Source organism: Rutilus rutilus, assembly GCF_951802725.1.
Source record: "Rutilus rutilus genome assembly, chromosome: 7".
Lineage (NCBI taxonomy): Eukaryota > Metazoa > Chordata > Actinopteri > Cypriniformes > Leuciscidae > Rutilus > Rutilus rutilus.
In genome coordinates this window covers 4559048-4580558 of record NC_140221.1, presented here as the reverse complement: position 1 = coordinate 4580558, position 21511 = coordinate 4559048, and the positions used below count along the sequence as shown (strand labels likewise).

The 21511-nt window shown below is 39.8% G+C and overlaps 1 protein-coding gene across 3 annotated transcripts in view; it reads left to right on the top strand.

The window, feature by feature from the left end:
* Positions 1–2196: 2196 nt before the first annotated feature.
* LOC311293433 (voltage-gated potassium channel subunit beta-3) overlaps positions 2197–21511 on the top strand; it is a 53582-nt gene continuing 34267 nt past the window's right edge. For 2 of the 3 annotated variants that reach the window (XR_014627931.1, XM_084413726.1), the window contains exons 1-2: positions 2197–2475; positions 2920–3290. Coding sequence is in view for 2 of the 3 variants with exons in the window: in XM_084413726.1 (XP_084269852.1) it covers positions 3001–3290 (290 nt within the window). In the remaining variant the exon portion in view is untranslated. Of the gene's footprint in view, positions 2476–2919; positions 3291–14450; positions 15723–21511 lie in introns of those variants that run through there. The other variant, XM_084413727.1, reaches the window with a different exon arrangement.

Below are 21511 nucleotides of genomic sequence, written 5' to 3'. Positions count from 1 at the left end.
GATCATTTGAGGGATTTCAGTGTTCCTCAGCAAAGAAATTGTACTGTAGATTGATTCACTCTGTACTTTCTCAAGCAAGCACATGAATTTGCCCTGTAAAGACTAGCAGGTAATGGGATATTTACTAGGAAAACATGTGAAGGCAAAGGAGCAGAATTTTGGAATATCTTTTTTTTGCTACCCACACACATCATAAACATTTCTCTGGCTTTGGACAGAACCCAGTGTTCTTGAATGAAGGCATGAAGAGAGAGTGATTGATGGAATGAAAGAGAAGAGATGAGACGAAACAGCTGTGCCGGAGAGAGACTGCAGGCGATCGGAGTCTCTTAGGCAAGAGTTTAATCCCTGATAATCTGACCCTCTTACAGCGGATGGATCAAGGGCAGCTCAGCGTCCGCTGTCACATCCCGTGTGTTTCTGAGTCACAGTTGAACACTGTTCTGAAAGATATGTTGAAATAAATTCTTCTAAAGATAGATCTTTTTTTTTAAATGACGCAACCATCCGCAGAGCATTCTGTCAGGTAGATGTTGGTGTTAAGGAGATGCATGACACAGATTTATAATCCAAGCTAATGGTGCAACCACAGCTTTGTAAAAAACATCAACAAAAAGTATAGAGCTAAAAACATTCATTTTAAATGAGAATGTTGTACATATCATCATAAGTCAGTGCCCACCCTTAACCACATTTAAATAAATTATTCAAATGCAAGGGATTATGGGTATTCCCACAGCCACAGCGCTTACCAAAGGATGTAATATGACCTACATGAAGATCAAAGTGCTTTGACTTTATCACTCTGCAAAAGGTTCCACTGCAGTTCACAAGAATGTGGACAATCACATTAATTTCTTTAGCAAAAATACAGGTTTTAAAAAATGTCCTCAAAATAAATAAAAATTTACCCAACAAACAAAATTGAGTAACATAAGTCTTTATTTAAGTGGAAAAAGTGTGCTTAGTTGTGCTGAATGTGCACTTGTTGAAGTGTTCTTCAAACGTTAAAGGGGTGGTAATGCCCTTTTCACAAGATGTAAAATAAGTCTTTGATGTCCCCAGAGTGTGTATGTGAAGTTTTAGCTCAAAATACCCCTCAGATATTTTTTATAGCATGTTAAAATTGTCACTTTTTGATGGTGAACAAAAACGCACCGTTTTTGTGTCTGTCCCTTTAAATGCAAATGAGCTGCTGCTCCCTGCAAAGAGGGCGGAGCTTCAAGAGCTCCTGTGTTTCAGCTATGATTACCTCACACAGACACACACTGAAAATTTCTAAAACTTTTAGCCTTTTGTGTTCAAACCAGAGTCGGACAAAGATGGAGAGACTGACAACATGTAGAATGCAACAGGACATTTCTGAATGGTTAGTTGATGAATTTATGTAGTTTTTGTGGAGTTAACTATCTTCTAGTCATTGATTAACATATTCTGTCATGATAATCTATTAATCGCGTTGGGTTTATGTACATTTTAGGGTTCGTGATGTCACCTCCGTTTGTTGTAGTCCTTAAAAAGCGATTTCTGTAAAAGAAAACATGAAAACACTCCCTTTGCTTTGGACTTTGAGCGTCGTAACTTTTAAAAAAGTGAAATCATAATCAACCACCCTTTAAACATAAGGGCACTTTCATGACTATGATTCTTTAGAACACTTTTCATTAATTTATTAACCTTTTGTTTTTGTTTTATTTAATTAACCTTAGTTTAAAATAAATTTAAACTATAATACATTTTCGTTTAATTGCATATTACATGTAAAAAGTGTCTGGAAACATTCCATTCAGTGTGCCCTTAGGAATATATTTTAAAGTATTTGATTTCCATAATAAGTACACATTTTTTTAAAGTATGCTATAAGTGCACTTCTTTTATCTTAATAGATTTATGTTTAAAAAAAAATATATATATATATATATATATATATTTAAAAAAAAAATTGGATGTGCTTTGATGATAGTCTCATGGCTAGAAGCAAATGATATGTAAAACAGATCTAATTTGTGATTTTTCCTTCATACACACCTGTGAAAAAGGATCGTATAAACTTGTATCTACTGTACTGAATAGCATCTAGCATATTCTGTTTATAGCGCTCTTTTTGAAAATGATGTTATGATGACTGTTATGCCTGTCAACCATATTAATAGATCTTGGTGTGGTATTTTTGGCTTCCTTTTGGATGTCTGTCCTTAGTTTTATTGTGTCATTTTTAGCGTTTCTTTTTCCACATCATTAGTTTGAGCTGTTGGATGAGGGAGGGGCGACCTGGTCACTTTTTATCTGAGGTTTTTTTATTTTTTAAATCAAGCCCAATGCAAGCAGATTGAGCATTAGTCTGTGTGTGTGTGTGTGACTGTGTGTGTGTGTTTTAAATCTAAATCAACAACATCACTGTAAATCCTCTGTCATCTTTCATTCCAAAGAGCGAAAGAGACTGGGAAAAGAGAGGAGAAAGCAAAAGAGACAAAAGTAAGAAAGAAATTGAATTTTTCAGCGATTTATTAACTTTTTTAATTTGTCTGGGATGTTTTAATTTGTTTTAAGCATAATTCAAACTAAAGGTTTACGCTTTAAGCAACAACAACGACAACAAAAAAACTATTTGGGGGAGATATTCTATGAAAGCAAATCTTATTATTTTCGCAATTTTGCTTGTCAATTTTTTTTGCAGTGAAAGAGATGATGTTTTAAAAACGTGTGTGTGTGACTTTTGACAGTGATGTGTGCAGATGTTCTTTTTTTAATCGTTTTCACTGTGAAAGAACAAACATTAAAGGATGAGACTTTTTTTCTCTTTTATCTGTGTGTTTCAGATAAATGTGGCATCTCCAAATGATATATTTAATTTGGTACCTGCATGCTGAAACTTTGTTCTTTGCTTTTTTTACCTTTCTTTTATCTTTTTACACTTAGTCCTGCCAGCTGGAGTGTGTCTGAATGCTGAACTGAGAGCTCAAACCGAACACGACGACAGACCGAACTAAACCCTGGAAAATGGCCATGTTTGGGGGTCGTGGGGCGAAGGGGGGCAAGTTCTCCGTTGAGGACCTGTACGGTATCAGCAAGAAGCCCAAAGCCTCGTCAGGGGCAGCGAGCAGCACTGGGGCAAAAGTAAACGTGCAAAGCCGAGGAAAGGGGCAGAAAGGAGAGACGGATGCCCTGGCTTCTCAGATTTTGGAGGCGGCACAAAGACTGGTCGAGCGCCGGCGTCTTGAGCTTTACCTGAGGGAGTGTGGACTCAGCATCAATGACTGCCAATCAGAGAGACAAGCCATGCTGTACCGGTGAGTGTGTGTGTGTGTGTTTTGGGAAATGCACTCTCAATGGTGTCAAACCCGATAAAGCAAATGTGAAAGGATAATAAATGAAGGTGGCAGTAGCAGAACAGAAGATACACTTGTCGGAACAGAAGATAGAATAAGAAATTAATACTTATATTCAGCAAGGACGCATTCATTTGACAATAAAGACATTTATGTCAGGTTATGTCTTGGGTTTTTGATCATATGTCTTGGTACCTTTCAGTTCAGGGGCCGTTTACACAACACCGTTTTCAACTAAAAATGTAAAACTTTTTATGCGTTTGGCCGTTCATTTACACGACAATGGCATTTTTGGGGGCCTGAAACCTCAAACTTTTGAAAACGGGTTTCAGAGTGCACATTTTTAAAAATTAACCGTTCTCGTCTCCGTGTAAACTACAAAAACACAAATCTGTGAAAACGGTGACGTGCATGCGTATTACGTGTTTAGTCTATAGGCACTTTGGGCCCTATCTTGCACCCAGCGCAATTGACACCGACGCATGTATCATTCCTATTTTGCACCCATGCACAGCGGACTTTTCCCTCCACAGACGCACGTCGGTAAATTAGGAAATGAACTAGCGCTCCTGGGGGAGGTTCAGCGCAAAGAGGAGGCGTGTTCCGGCGCAAACGTTCCCTGGTGCTATTTTGCAGGTTTAGAAAACAATTCGTTATTCATATGCTATTTTAAGGGCGCATGCTTGGCCATAATCAATGTAGCGTTTGCACAACGCGCATACACTTTGCTTATCTCATCTACGCAGCAGTTCTCATTTTTAGAAAACCATACATTATTACAAGGAAAAATATTAACACACAAGGGAAATCATTGTTGTGTCCATGAAGATGTGAAAAAATAGGCATAAATCTAGCTTACACATTTACCCAAATTATTATACGCCTGTTTAACCAAAGCTAATTTGGGTGGGTTTCTCCATCCCCATACAATGTCACCTCTCTGTCTTTTACCGCCCTGACGAGAACGTCGGTCTCCTCGGCTGTGAACCGCTCCTGGCGTGCATCTGGCAAATCCGCCGTTATAATAGCAATCCGCCATGGAACAAGCACGCCTGCTCTTAAAGGGAATGTGAGATGTCGCTCTGATTGGTTTATTTCACGTTACGCCCAAACCACACCTATGAGTAATGAAGCTACTTCAGACCAACCCCTTTTAGATTTGCGTCGAGCGCAAGAGTCATTTATCCCGCCGGTATAATAGCAACAGCGCCGAGACCCGCCCACAAAGTTACTTGCGTTTCGCCCTTGATACTTGCGTTTCATATCGTTAAAGTATGGCCCATAGTGTTTCTTTACAAAGTGTCATTGCAGTTTCATTTTCATGGACTTCTAGGGTACGTTTACATGACAACGATATGCTTAAAACGGAGAAGTTTTTCCTTTGAGTTTTCCGTGTGTACAGACGACACCCTTGTCAAAACATCCCCATTCACATAGATCAGCGAAAACGACTAAAAGCGCTGTCCTGGAAAAGAATCCTGAAAAAATGTCAGTTTCCACAAAAATATGAAGTTGATCATATAAATGCAGTATTGGTGAGCATTAAAAACTTCTTTCAAAAATATTAACAAATCTTACCAACCCCTAACTTTTGAATGGTAATGTGTGTGTATGTATTTCTTTGTAACTTGTTTTCCACTAAAAGGTGCATATTATGACTCCATGGTATTAAAGGGGTCACATGATGGTTCTAAAAAAGAACATTATTTTGTGTATTTGGTTTAATGCAATGTGTTTACGCGGTTTCAGGTTAAAAAAGTCATTATTTTACACATACTGTACATTATTGTTGCTCCTCGTCTTTCTGAGACGCATAGCTCATTGCTCTGAAAAGCACGGTGTGCTCTGATTGGCCAGCGATCCAGTGCATTGTGATTGGCCCAAAAATCTTAAGCGTGTGACGGAAATGTGACGGGCATTACCATATCTGGAACATAAACGCTCAAAGCAATAATGACAGGTGATAATGTCGGTACTACCTTGTGTCGTCTTTTGGAAGGCCAAACTAAGTAGTTTGGCTTTCGCAACGAAAAACACAGCGTCTCCACGACATGGCGGCGCCGGCAACAATAATACAGCGAGAATAAAAGTTACTCCTTCTTTCTTTTCGTATACATTAGGGCGGTGTTATGAAACTCTTCCCCCACACACTGACGTAGGTTTGTGGGGGCGTGTTTGAACGAAGCGTTTTAGGAAGGTGTGGCTGAGCCTTAACTTTTATAAAGTATATCTCTTTGGGTTTGACACTTTGAGCTTTGTAACTCTGCACATACTTGCACTAACAGCTACATAACACACTGAAAGAAAAAGGAAAACAAGAAATCACATCATATGACCCCTTATATGCACCTTTTAGGTGTAAACATGTTACAAAGTTTCAGTGACATTGTTGCCCCTGCTATGCTATTTTAAAGGCTCCTAATTTTGCTCTGGGGTCTCGGTTTACATGCATATAAAGTCAAAAACACTTAAATTTTCACACAATATACATTGCAGTATCTCCTCTATTCTCAACAGTGTCTGAAACAGTTCAATAAAGGATTCAGTCTCTCTAAACCCAGCCTTTCTAAGAACCTGCTCTGCTCTGATTGGTCAGATGGCCCAGTCTGTTGTGATTGGTCGACTGCTTACAGCACCTAAACGCTCATTACCATATCTGAATATTCAGCTCCAGATCTTCCTCTCCATTTGACACAGTGATACGAAGAGTAATGCTGGCATCAGTTTTACCGTATCAATTCCAGCACGAGTCTCATCCTTTAGAAGTGCATCAAAGTGGATTTGCTTCGGCAGCCGAAAACAGCGTCTTCTCAACATGTCGACACACGAACCAAACCCTTCAAGTCGCAGCTACAAATACAGTGTTTGAGGGTCAAAGTACATGTTCACGGGCAACAAATGAAGACCATAGACTGGCATTATGCAAATTAGTTCCAAGCCTATTTGGGTTCATGCAGGAAGTAATACTGGATGATTAGTTTCAGGCGCTTCTTTCTTAGGAGACAATAATTGAAAAAAAGCATAATAGGGGCACTTTTCAAGTACTTTTTTTCTGACAGTGTAGAAGGTTAAGTTTAGTTCTTTCTGGGATGCAGTGGATTACACAGGGTGTTCTGGTTGAATATTGCATATTTTTGGCTGATGTATAAGTCATCCGTGCATTTCATGCAATTAACAGTCAATTACTGCAGAGTAATATAGTCTATATTTCAAATATCCACAATATCTTTATCAATAATAAATATAAACATTTGGACACTAATGGCATAGTGGACATTTCCTGAAGTTTATAATACTTATAATCCTGTTATAATTGCACCACAAATCCCATAAGGCTGTTCTGTGTCCCCAGGTGATTTGCTCTGTGCGGGTTGCCATGGGAACTGCCGGCCGTGCTCAAGGTTCGCTGATTTGAGGCACAGGGGCTACAGTAGCTATCTTTAAATAGCATGAGAGAACTCATTGTGTGTGTGTATGTGTGTGTGCGTGCGTGTTTGTGTAAAAGAACACGAGATGATCTCACTACAATACGGATTCACAAATCACAATAAGCCTTTTGGTGCAAAACAGATTGTTTTGATTCTTCCATCCCAGCTCAAAATGCAGAGACAACGATAAAGAAGTAATTTATATTTGCCTGAATTGTGTAAACACAATCAAACTCCGTTTAATTAGCATCCTGACCGTTTATTGCGTGTCTCCTCAGCGTGTCGCGCTCGAGACCCAGCCTTCTTTTCCATTCATCAGCACTGTTTGATCATCTCCTTTATGCCTGTCACTCAAACTCAAAATATGTTTTCAAATTAAACGGTTAGTGAAACTGAAGTGCTTCTCCTCATGCGAGTGAATGAAGACAATATCAAAATGATATTAAATATCATTTCCGAAGAATGACATCACAGAAATGTCCAGTATTTTGGTTCTAAAGGTTGCATTCTCGACCTCAAAGGCCATGCCTTCGAACTAGGTCTAAGCGTTGTTGAATGGGACTGGTTCTTGTCGCCTAGCAACTGTGACAGCTGCCGTTGATGAGCGACAGTATTTGCTAGGCTTAAAGTCCCCCTGCAGTCCATTATCCTGGAAATCCAGAGTTCTCACGAGAGCACAAGTTGAATTTGCTCAGCGAGTTTACTCCGGCGTTGAGTAATGATGCTCATTAAATATGCCCTTGTATCCGAGCTGCACCAATCACATCGGGTTATCTGATATAGGCGGAGCTAAACAGATGACGACAGCGCTGTGACGAAGTCATTAGTAAACATTGCAAGATGGCTATGGATGAACACCAGTTGTTTGAAATGGCTTTGGCCGCTACAATGATTGAGTTAGACTTGGCTTTTTATTAAAAGAGGCACAGAAGACGGCGCTCGAATCGTTCCTTTGCAAGAAGGGCGTTGTTGCTGTTTTGCCGACCGGATACGGCAAGAGTCTAATCTACCAGTTAGCTCCGCTGGTAGCTAAGCGAATGAGGCTTGTTGTGATTGGTCGAAGTGTTATCCAATTGCGTGCAGTGAGATTTTCAAATGCATGCTTGGTGCCGCCCCTCGAGCTGGCCGATTTTCATTAGTCGATGCCAGACCATTAATCTTTCAGATTTAGGTCTGGATTTCCAGGCTAGTAGTCCATAATTGTAACCCTTAAAATTCATCTTTGATCACCAAAATTACATATTTAAACGTTTTTTTCCTGTAAAAAAAAAAAAAAAAAATCATGCCTTAAAATAGCTTGAATGCAACTCTACATCCTTGCTTCATTTAGAACCATTAATATGCTAATTAGCCCCGCCTCCACTCGCTCAAGCCAGCTCAGAGATTCACTCAGCCAACTTACTGGGGTAAACGCTGCACAATGGTATCGCTCTTTACAAAGTCAGACACCTAGCGATAAATATGATTAGCCTTTTGCTTGACTACGTTATCAAACAGCTAATAATGTGTTGCTAATGTTACACAAACGGGAAGTCCGCCATCTCAGTCTGCCTTCTAACAATCAACAGAAACGCTTTGAACAACTCACTTCGATTTCATCATAACATCATAATATACATCATACACGCACTATATTGCTCAATCTACCCGATTTTTCATATCAACAAAAAAATATACTGGGATAACCTAGCATCTCTCGAGACTCCCCTGTTAGTTCGCTGTTAATGAAATGCTAAAGCCCGCCTGTACGTTATCATGATTGGTTACAAGGTAGTTTGTGACTTCAGAAACACCAGCGATTTCAAAGTGTGTCTTTTTTTTCCAGTTTTAAGGAGAAAATACTCAGCAATGGTGTCGACTTATGAATTGCACATGGTTTGTCTTAAAACACATTAAAAACACCACATAGACATATAAACAACATTAAAAGCTTGATTTTCACCACAGGGGGACTTTAAGTTATATTAAACTGTCTGAAAACAAAACAGGGTTTACAAACTGTCTAAATATGTTCACCATGGTCCATTTCTGTATATAATTAAGAGTGTAAACTATACACTGTTAGAAAAATCTGTAGAAATTACAGTATTACTGGCAGCTACTTGCCAGTAACTTACTGTAGATTTAAATTGATGTTATTTACTGGCAACAATTTGTTCAAAATTAAATGAACATTAAACATTAACAAGTCTTTATCGTTACAGAATAAAACTAAAATAACAGCCTCATGCAAAGCATTCTGGGAACCAAAATCTGAAGGAAAAAAAACAGAAAAAGGTTGATGAAGATTTCTGGTTCCCAGAATGCTTTGCATTAGATTGTTATTTTATAATTTTATTCTGTAAAGACAAAGACTTGTTAATGTTTAATGTTCATTTAACTTTGAACAAACTGTTGCCAGTAAATAACATAAATTTAAATCTACAGTAAGTTACTGGCAAACAGCTGCATAACTACAGCAATTTTTTTACAGTGTATGTAATTGCATACAAGTCAACATTTGAACTGCTTTAAAGGTTTTTTTTGCATTTGTATCATTAGATATTTGAGTAAGTTGAAACCCTATACTTATGTTTATTACTCGCCAATTTCTCTCTCAAAAATAAAATCCTGTCGTGACTGGCGCGCAATTAATTCTGGGGTAGACAAGGCCGAGAAGGATCCATCTGTTTTATCCTTCATTTCACGGGAAACAAAGGCCGCATTTAGAGGCCGCATTTTAAGGAGCCGTTGAACCTTTGAACGCCGTTGCTTGTGTGAACAGCAGATTTGTGTATTTACTGGTAAAGTCATTTAGTTAATTTTACGGCATTTACCACGATTGCTGTGTGAAAGGGGCTATTCATTCCTGACATTGTGTGTTTTCTCATGTTTTCCAATGTGTTGCCTGAAATATGGGACATATTGGTTCTGTGAAGATAAAGATGGCGAGTAAGCAGAGGCTTATGCTCAGCAGCTTAAAGAGAGGAAAAAAAAACACACTGAGAGAGGGCAACGAGTAGCACACAGAGGGAGAACAAACTCATGTCTTCGGTTTGTGTTTGTCTGAATGCACAAACTGCTGTTAGAAGTGTCCGTGCACGTGTGTGTGTGTATCTGTGTACACTATTATGTTATCGCATATTGCGTTTTCTCCAGATGGAAGCACTTAAAAGCTCCGTCTCTCCAGGGGGGACAGCGATCTGTTTCCAGGTTTTTGAAAAAGATATATTCTTACCTCCATAAATAATTGAAGTGCAGTTCTCTTCGCCGTCCACTGGAGGCCAAGCAACAGATTTATTGAAGATAAAAAGCAAAACTGTTTTCCAATGTGTTTTTTCTTCATGAAATTGGAGCAAGAACGAAAGTAGAGCTTTTCGTCCTCTGATAAATCCCTTCACACTATCGTCCGAGACCTACTTTTGTCATTTTCTGCCAATTAACTTGCAATTATATCTTAATTATGCTTTTAGTAGGACACACCTTACAGGCAAATAAGAGGGCATATTCTGTCTTTCTCTCTGCCGCCATATGGACTCAATCGCACACCAGGTGGTTTGTGCTCTGATTTCACAAAGCACATGTTCAGTCGCTGCACCTCACGTTGTTCGCAGCTGAGACAACTATTGAAGCTAAACAGGGGTTCAATCTAATGTATTAGGGAGATGATAAGCTTTATTTCAGAGCTTTGCTCAGGAACACAGCCGTGGAAATGCATCTCTGACACAGATGTGACCACCCTGAGAACACAGTATTGCTTCACTTATTATACGACCAGTTCGAGCATAACGTTAATATTATATCAACGCTAATGTTATTTTTGAGAGTGAATCTCACAGAAGCTTGTCAAGAACATGTCCACCTCATTTCACCTCAGAATAAGAAATAAAAAAGTTAAGAAATAATATTTAGCATGAAGAAAATTAGGCTTATTTCATTATTTCCGGTCATACTTCGATAGTCCACTTTAGACATTCTACTAACTATAACTACATGTCAAGTAACTCTCATTAGAGTATTAGTAGACTGGTAGGGTTTGGGTTAGAATAAGATGACATGTAGTTGCAAAGGTACTTCTAGTCAGTATAATGTCTGTCTAAAGTATTAGCAGATATTAAACACAGTCTACTAATACTCTGCTAGTTGACATGTAGTTGCAAAGTTACTTATAGTTAGTAGAATGTCTAAAGTGGACCATCGAAATAAAGTGTGTCCTTATATTCATGTGAGTGCTTCATCACCCCACAATTCTCATCACCGTAAAGAATCTGAATAATTGGTTCCTTATTACAGTTATGTAATGTCCGGTAGTGATGATAGTATTTGTTGCACGAGCTGATTAAAATAGGATGATTTTCAGTATTGAGAAATTTAAGAGAATCATCATGGAGCATAATGAGGTGATAATGAGATCATACTTAAACTACAAAAAAAAAAAAACTAGTAATATATTTAGATGAGAATAAAGGGGGGAATGTACTTAACTGCCATTAAATAATGCAAAGATGGTTTGATCTTATGGTGCTTAAAATAGGCTTCGTTTTCTCTCTACACCACCATTTAAAAGTTCCCATTTAAAAGACTTTTTTGTTTGAAAGAAATTAAACCTTTTATTCGGTGTTTGATCAAATAAATACAAGGATGCATTAAACTGATCAAAAATGTTACAGAAGATTTTCTAATTCAAATAAAAGCTGTTCTTTTGACCTTTGTATTCATCAAAAAAATCCCCCCAAAAAAGATTTCCACAAATATGAAGCAGCACAACTTACATGTTATGTGTGTGTGTGTGTGTGTGTGTGTGTGTGTGTGTGTATATATATATATATATATATATATATACACGCTAATTAGTGGAATTCCAATTGGAATTCCAATTCCATTATTGGAGCGTTTCAGAACCATGGACAGTTCCTGCAATACTGGTCTGGTTAGAGACATTTATAGTCAGCAAATGATAAAAGAGGATTCTTGATTGGTTAGTTTGCATTGTCAGAAACCGTGTGCATTGAATGACAGTTCCCATCTCTCTCTCTCTCTCTCTCTGGCTCTGCATGCAGATGTTCTCTGATGTTCTCCGATTTGTTCTTTTCCCCCATGTTCGCTACACAGCACGGCTTCGCTGTCACTGGCTGCCTCCTCTGCACTGCCTCGCTCTGATTGGCTGGCAGCAGTCTCTGTGTGCACTGAAACAGCTTTGAAAAAACATGCTTTAGCTGCATGACAGTGTACAAATGTTGATCCATCTGAACACTCAGTTGAGGAAGAACTCCCATGACTCAGGATGAAGAAATACTTACATGTCTCCTTAAACAACTGAAGTTTCATATTGATTCAGGATAAGGCGTTATTCGGGATGCTTTGGTGTGAATCATTTTGAGGTTTTAATCTCTTGTACCTGCTATCAGAGAGCTGGTTCAGTGCAGATGTTCAACAGCAACAGAAGCACAAGCATCTGGATCTGAAAAACACCCCTGGCCTGTTTTGAGGCAAACCGAGAGCACATTTCTATTATTCATATTTGTGTTAAAGGTCCCATATTGTCAAAACTGAAATTTCCTGGCTTTTTTCATGATAACAGAGGTCTAGGGGCTCTGAAATGACCATATAAGTTTCAAAACAGTCAATACACAGACTGCATAAAGTAGTGTGTGTGTTTCACAAGCCGTTGTGACGTATAAATGTGATGTCAGAACTACTCAGTCACCACCTTCAGTCTCCACCCACACCAATGGTGGGTCACAGGCCAATCAGAAGAGAGGCTCATGAATATTAAGTAGACAGGACAAAATCGACCTGCTTGGCAGAGCTCCTGAGAAAGGAGCTGTAAAAATATATTGAGATGGTTTTTGGTACTTATACCGCAAATATATATTCTTAAGGACATCAGAACCTAAAATAAAACTTCAGAAAGGCGTACAATATGAGACCTTTAAGGATACAATTCAATCATTGAACTGGTTTATAATCAACTTGAGAGGTTCAACCTGTTTGAAGCAAAGTGTGTGTGACTTATATTTCGTATTTATTTTATATATATTTCATATATTTGAGTTATTTTGATTTGTTCCATGTTTATGTGATATTTTTGCCCTGGGTTTCATCATCATGCCACCTTAAAGACGGTATGAAATGAGAATTCACACTGTGTATTTTCTAAAAACACGTTATAGACTTTAATGTGAACAATTCATCTGTGCATGTTTCATTTTTATAATGTTCGGACCTTGTTATGTTTAATCAAAATGTCATAACTGGATCTTCCATTGAAACAACAGACGTATGAAGGAATTCTCCAGTCATTTAGTCCATGCAAACTTATGTTAATCTGCCTCCACTTTTTAGTGCCACGCCCACATCTCAACATCCAATCAACAACTGATGCACAAAACCAAATCCGAGCCCTACATTGTTTTCTTTCTCAATAATCCCTTACACTCGGATGTGTCACCGTGATTTTGCCAAGTATGACATGTTCCTGGATCAACATATTTTGTCTATTTAGTCTAATCCTATCCCTACCCCTAAAGCTAACCCTACCAATAAGTTACCCCTAAAATCAGAAATGATGGTGAATAACACTGATGTAGAAGCACATAACCCTGGTTGGAAGCCTAAACTTGACATAAACTCTAAACTTGTTCCTCAAATCTGATTGGTTGAATGGAATGTTGTTCCAGGATCAACAAAGATGTCGATCCAGGAACATGTTGCACTCTGTGAAATTACTTAAAGCCTATCACTACTTCTGTTTCATTGTGACTTTAATATTTTCCTTGCTCTCTCATTCTCATGGCTAATGTGTTTGGAGTGTGGTTGAGTCCAGAAAGTTGTGAGCTTTCTCAAAGGATAAAAGTGATGACCTCATCATGTCTATACTTAAGGAAAAATGACCTACTTTATGGAACTTGTGTTTTGTGTTTTAGTAAGTTTGAAGCTGATTTGACAATATTCTACTGTTCTAATATTCACGGAATGTATACTGCAGGGTGTCTATGGACTCATATAAAAAAACATAAATATATTCTATCATTTTATTGTTTTTTTTTTTAATAAATTTTGGTCAATTTATGGTTAAAAGAAACTGATATAGTTGCTACAATGTAATATAGGCCTACAGTACACTGTCAGAAATAGGGGTACAGTAGGAGCCCATTTCTGTCCCCCAAGGTACAATCTACACTAACGTACCCCGTAGGGCTTATTTTTGGACCTCAAGGTACATATATGTACCTTTTTGAAGGTCAAAAAGCATTAAAAGGTACATATATGTACCGTTTCTTTTAAAGGAGGGTACCCTTGAGGGTACAGCCCCAGTGACAAGCCATTGTACCCCTAAAGGTACAATTATGTACTTTATTTTCTGAGAGTGTAGATTATAAGTGAAATATAGGTTACGATTTTTTAATCTTTATTCGGTCTCCCCCAAAATATTGGTTTTGTTTTATAATATTTAGAACCTTTTATTTTATGTATTATTTTAGTATTTTTTTTAAACGTAGGCTATATTTAAGCAACCGGGGAATGTAAAATAGCTATTGTGTGTGTGTGTGTGTGTGTGTGTGTGTGTGACCCAAACAATAACATGATTATTCCGCAGTGGTCCTGCTCAATTCACACATTAATCACAATGGAAAGAGAGAGAGTGAGAGAGAGAGAGAGAGAGAGAGGGTGGGGGTTCACTGAGGGTTTCATTTGGTTCTGAGTTGGCAGTCTCGCGTTTGATGGCTCTGTTGCTCTGAACGGATGCACAATTCCCTTCACATCTCCATCGACAGCATTCCGCCGTTATAGCGCCTTCATGATGTGACATATCGGCTACTAAAGTAAGATCTGACGATGGAATTTAGACACCGCGGAGCTGTCAAACTCTCTTTTGATCGCGTTCGATGATCACCATGGCAATAATTACGCGTCAGAAAACCAGCGCGACATTCGCTGCCGTGTGTCGAGCGCGTGAGGGCGCGCTGTGTGTCAGATAGTGACCATCACTATAGTGCGTGAAAGAGGTGTATGCGTGATTTTGTGGTCCTACGACTGTAGACGAGGAGATGGCCAGGCGTGCGTGAACACAATCGTGCCTATACCTATACGTGCGTTTCTGCATTCGCGTTCGCCCTCCGCGTAGCTGGGCTTTACTGCCATTTGGTGAAGCGGCACCGGCTGTTGCGCATCCAGTCTGTGGAGACCCGGCGTGAATGGGTGGTTCCGCATTTTGAGGAGGTCCCCCGCCTCGCACAGAGAGACCACCCGGATTCTGCGGAGGAATGCCTCAACACGGAGAGGAGCGTCTTCAAGTCGCGTCGATCCAGGTATTGGAGAAGCGCAGTGGGAGAATGCAAAGACAGACTGTGCACGCAACAGCACATTAAAGGCCTGGACAGCAGCCAGTCGTGACTTTTTGCCTGGCGACATAAACACGCACACCACCGCGTTAGGGCTGCGTTTGGACGTGCGCCTTCCGCGCAACAGCTGCAAGTTTGTGTCAGCAGGTGCAAGACCTGACTTGAGTGCAGGTTTGCCCTGTGCATCTATCTATCTATCTATCTATCTATCTATCTATCTATCTATCTATCTATCTATCTATCTATCTATCTATCTATCTATCTATCTATCTATCTATCTATCTATCTATCTATCTACCTACCTACCTACCTACCTACCTACCTACCTACCTACCTACGTACTGTGAGACTAGCACAAACATCTTCTAAAGTGATTCAACTATAACACACAGTGTGTGAGAGCTGGTCAGGATGCAGGTCTCATTTGCTTGTACGGAGCACAATCTGAAGAGCCGCAGCGAGGACCGGCTGTGTGGTCTGCGAACTGCCCCTCCACCAGGGGGCAGTAGTGGAGGAGGAGGAGGAGGACAGGGGGGAAACGGCAACTACCCCCCCCAGAGCTCAGTCAAAACACGACCCCTGCCCCAAGGCCACGCCCACATGAAGGAGGCGTTCGGACGGCACAGTAGCATGAAATACAGGTGAGACAGGTGGTACTGGCGTGTGTATGTGTGTGTGTGTAACGCCACCTGTTGGGTGGCAGCTCAGTCTGGGACTGGGTTATTCTGCCCTGGCTGATGTTTTATGGCTTCTTTAAAGATTCATAAGGGACCGCTGACAGCCGCTTTAATACTGAGTGTGTTTGTGCTCACTTGAATGCTTGTGTTGTGGGTGAGTTGAACGAATGGCTAACTGGATGTCAAAGGGCCAGGCATTGAATCGCATCTTTTACTTACATTTTCTGACCAGTTCTAGTGCTGGGTTCGAGTCCACCTTAGTCGAGTCCGAGTCTTTAACCAATAGAGTCTGAGTCAAGTCTGAGTCCAAAAGGGGTAGAGTCCGAGTCCAACTAAACAATGCTGTATTTCATTAAAGGTAGGGTAGGCAATTTCAGAGAGGCTAGCAATAGCGAGCTAGCTTTGAAAGCATAAGATCCCACCCTCCCTTCAGAGCGTCTCTAAAGCCACGCCTCCTTCAGAACACATGAACGCACACAGCAGAGTCGGCAAAGCGTCACGAGATGAGAGACGGCGTTAAACTACCTTATGTCTCCAAGCACATAACATTACAATAAACATAATGTACTTAAAGAACTTAAAGAGCACTGACCTGTACCACCTGACAGCTGCAGATTCATTTCAGCGTTGAGTGTTGCCATTGAAACGCATAAACTCAAGTCATTAACCGCTCCGAGTATAACGTCACGGTTTTCCATCTCTTCCAAATGACAGTAGATATGGTGTGAACAGCATGAGCTGGTTGTTTTGGTTCAGGAGGAACTGTAAAATGCGGCTGCTGTTTGTTTATGGCGCTCGGTGACTGACGTATGTGTAACTCTGCACAGCATGAAATGTCTGTGTGAGCAGGTGCGTGGAGGAATGGAAATACATACGTTGACAGGCTGGTTGGACATCGTACCATTTGTTCTTCATGTGGATGAATATTTTATGGTCATACACCTTCCAAAGACATATATACATACAGTATGAATACGTTTAGACCAATTAACTAAATGATTGCTCTCAGGATGTGAAGAGACTTTCAACCAGCATAACAAAAAGATTTTCTGGAACAAATCACCTTCCCAGCCTTTAAGTGTTTCATTTTAAACTTTAACTATGGCCAATTGATTTCTGTATTGTGACATATGTGAGTGAGTGAAACAGCTTTTCGACTGTAAAAAGGGCGGGTCTTGACTTATACATTGATATAAATGTATGAATTCGAGGCGGGGGGTGGTAGTGAGGTGAATGGGAACAGTCTATTGGGACCCGAAGAGCCGAAAATGCAGCTCTTTTCTCTCTGTTTGAGGTTCTGGGGTTTGTGTGGGTTTTTTATGACAGGTGGTTAGACCTTAGTCAGCGTAGATGCCAACGTTTTTTATTTCCGTGATTGAAAATGAGGCTGAGGGGGGGGGGACAGACCTACAGTCTTTACAATGGCATGCACTGTGTTTAAAGCTCCTACATGTCATTTCCATAACTCAGGGCCAACACAAATCCGTTTCATTTTGAATGCATTTATGATTAATAAATGATGTTTTATTAACAAAGTTCGGGAGGAGCACGTTCAGATAATTCAACCTAATTAAACACATGTGGAGCACATTCAGACAATCAAACCTAATTAAACACGAGTGGACCACACTCTGTTAATCAACCCAATCAATGAGGTAAGAGGTGTATATATACTGCAAACTTACCTCCGTTCGTTGACAGTTTAACAGCATCCCTCCACCACCCCATCTCCTCACTTCTAGTCCTAAATACTCTTACAACAACGGGGGAGTACTCTGGGTTCGGGCAAAATTTCCGAGCTCGGAGCCCTCCCCCCGGACAGCACACCAAATACGCATAATCTTTACTCTGTTTAATTGATGTAAGGGTGAACTCGTGAAATTACATTATTGGAAGTCTATGTTTTCGAGTTAATTAATATTTTGGTAGCCTGCCTGCCTTTACACAAGCCACACCTGCATATAATTATTGTATATTAAAAAGCTATATAGTATATAAAACCCAAGAATATTACTGAACTAAAGGCCAATACTCATAAGGAACGGGCTAAGATTCCTCAGAAACGCTGCTAGGAGCTGGTGTCTGATTATACGTCTCATTTGCAGTCGGTCATAACAGCAAACTAAGTACTAATTGCCATGAAAGGGTTGAATAATTTTGAGACTGCAAAAGTTACATTTTCAGTTGAATTTTCGGAAACCACTTGAAACGTGGTGAACATAATCATAATCATACACATGCACAAAGACAAAACACCACTAGTAACACACAACACTAAATATAATGCACTAAACATTAACTAAACAGAATATGTAACACAAAACACCCCAACGTACATATTGATAACAAAAATGAGAAGAAACAAAACTGTTTAAAGAAAATATATTCATATATGATGTCACACAGTAATTTCTGGGACTGTTATGTTATACTAATTATATGGTAATTCATATTTTTTATTAGCAAAACCCAGAAGTCTGATTGCATTTTACAGTAAAATGACATATAATGTGGTGAAATTAAATTACAATTAAATTATTAAATTCAATTTGTAATCAACCATCCGGCAACCACCTATCAATGCTCTGGAAAACTCTCAGAAATCTCTAGCTACCGCACAACAGTGTGCGACTCCAAACACCTTAGCAACAGCATAGCAACACTCTGGCAGTCACCTATTGTGGCAGTGAGTTTTGCACAGACAAGTGCCACTCACATTTCCATCAGGAAATGTAAACATTTAGTTGGGTAATGGAGTTCTCTCCTGTAGCATAACTGTGTGTGTGTGTGTGTGTGTACAGGTTTGGCTATACTTGTGAGGGCCAAATGTCCTCACTTATATGGTGAAATGTTAAGACAACCGACTAGTGAGGACATTTTACTGGTCCCCACTAGTTAAAAAAGCTCAATTTGGCCTGGAGTGTTTAGCACATGTTTCTGTGACGGGCTAGGTTTAGGGGTAGGGTTTGGTTTAGCCATAGAAAATAACATTAACCTGATATAAAATCAGTGGAAGTCTATGCAATATCCTTACTAATGTAGTTCTGTCATGACAAGTCATGACCATGTTTGGCATGGTAATGGATATGACAATGTTGATATGTTTGGTCTTCTACACTGCTGCTGTTCTCGGGACTTGCTAATGCCAATACATACACGACACGCTGCCGTGAGCAAGATAGACATGCTGCTGCTGAACAATATAGCATACATACACATTCAGAAAATAAAGTACATAATTGTTCCTTTAGGGGTACAATGGCTTGTCATTAGCCGCTTTCCGACCGGAGGAACCTTTTCACAGTTCCTAGAACTATTGGCTAAAGTACCCGGATGTCGGCGTGTTCGCACCGCAGGAACTAGGAACGATTTTAGTTCTAGGAACTCCATTTGTAGGAACTAATTTAGGTCCTACTTCAGAGTAGGGTCTAAACCAGCACTATAGGAACTACCCGTGACGTTAGTGTACGCTGATTGACCGAACGCACGCGGAACACCAGCACTCGCCATTTTTAAAACAGCTAGAATGTAAACACACAGATTATAGCCTATATATTTACTCCATAAACTAACTATACAAAGTTTAAACATGGAAAACAGTGATAGATGGGTCTCTAAACCTTTATGCTGAAGAGAAAATCCAACGCAACTTTGAGGGGACCCAGCCAAACATGATTATGTTTATCTGCCCAGCTAGCAAGCAACACTGGACATCAACCACACGGCATAGGCTAATAACCTTTTTTCATATACTGTCTACTTTCTATAACAGTTCTATCTGATAAGATATTAAACAGTACTGTTAGACAGATCGCTAACTAATAAACACAGAGAATGCGAGCATTGTTTGCTCTGGCGTTCTCAGCGCCGCCAAAATAAAGGTCTGTCGCGCCGTCAAAATAAAAGTCACCGTGCCTGCGTCACTCCCTTACCCCTCCTACCAGTTCCTATGGCCACTTGGCCAGTGCGAACGCAAACAGCAAAACCGAGTTTGGGGGAGAGTAGTTCTTAGAACTGTTTAGAAGTGGACAGTTCCTAGAACTAAGTTCCTGTAACTACTTGGTCGGAAAGCGGCTATTGTTACTGTACCCTCAAGGGTACAGCTTTTGTACCCTTGGCATAGGCCTTTTAATGCTTGGGAACATATATGTACCTTGAGGTCCAATAATAAGCCTACGTTAGTGTAGATTGTACCTTGGGGGACAGAAATGGTCTCCTACTGTACCCCTATTTCTGACAGTGTACATGAATTACCCATAACTGATCTATACAGGTGGAGCTGGGGAAGGAGGAGGGTTTCTGAAAGCGTGCTACAACTGCTACAGCAAATGCTGACCAAGTATTTGAAGGTTGAGCTGCGAGCTCATTGGCTGCTGATACAGCAGGAACCAATCAGCTGTGTCCTATAGAGAATGATGTGATTGTAAGCAGATTGAGTTAAGGACCGATCAGCCTGCGCCATCTAGAGTTTCATGACAGAACTTTGGACTGAACGTTTTATTTGTAGGTTAGGTCGGTGTATTCTGTGGAATGCAATTATACAGCGCACACATGCACATACTGTATTTCACAGAGGGACAATCCATGCTGTCCATTAAGTCTTTAAAGGTCATGTTTCACTGTCTGAGGGAAGCTATTATTAGAACATGGGGCATTACTGATTTACCCATTAAATTCAACATGGAATCAAAATTGACACTAATACACATTACAGGTCTGACTGTGCAGGATTATATGGAAGCTTGTTTTTGAAAAGAAATTACTAAATAAAAAAGGTAATTGCGACTTTTTATCGCACAATTCAGACTTTATTTTTTGCAAAAATAGCCAGAATTGCAAGTTATAAACTCAGAATTCTGAGTCTATATCTTGCAGTTATTGTGAGATTACCTTTTTTTATTTTGTTATTCCTTTTCAAAAACAAGCCTCCATATAATCCTGCACAGTCAGACCAGGAATGTGTATTAGGGTCAATTTTGATTCCATGTTGACTCTAATGGATAAATCAGTAATGCCCCATGTTCTAAAAATAGCTTCCCTCAGACAGTGAAACATGACCTTTAAAGACTTAATGGACAGCATAGATTGTCCAACTGTGAAATACAGTATGTGCATGTGTGTGTTGTATAATTGCATTCCACAGAATACACCTAACCTACAAATAACACACAAACAAATATTAGCGCATGTTATCCTAAAAAAAAAAAAAGAAAGAAAAATGCTCAAAATGTTCTTGCTCTACTGCTGAAATCAGTTTCCTTTCCGGGTGGAGGCGAGAAGACTCCACACCCCAAAAATCCGGGAAGTTGTTCTTCACAATCCACTGCATTCAGATCTGTTTCCTGCCAGTGTGGAATGCCATATCCATTCTAGGTGGATAACATCCAGTTCCACACCCTATTTTCTTCTCATTGAATATCTAGCTTCACTCTGAAATGAGTTTCAAAATATCATGTTGACTTCAATACATTTTTATGAGTCTGTGTGGTGTGAGTGTGTGTGTGTGTGTGTGTGTGTGTGTGTGTGTGTGTGTGTGTGTGTGTGTGTGTGTGTGTGTGTGTGTGTGTGTGTGTGTGTGTGTGTGTGTGTTGTGTTGTACTAATCTCAGCATCAGACTGCACACCCACTTTCTCAGTGATTGCTGAGCCATTATTTAAACGAGTTTCCACTCTGCTGCACTTCAGTCTCTTCGATCTACCTGGCCCTGAAAGCAAACTCTGGATGGTAATTCCTCAAATTGGACAGACACTCCC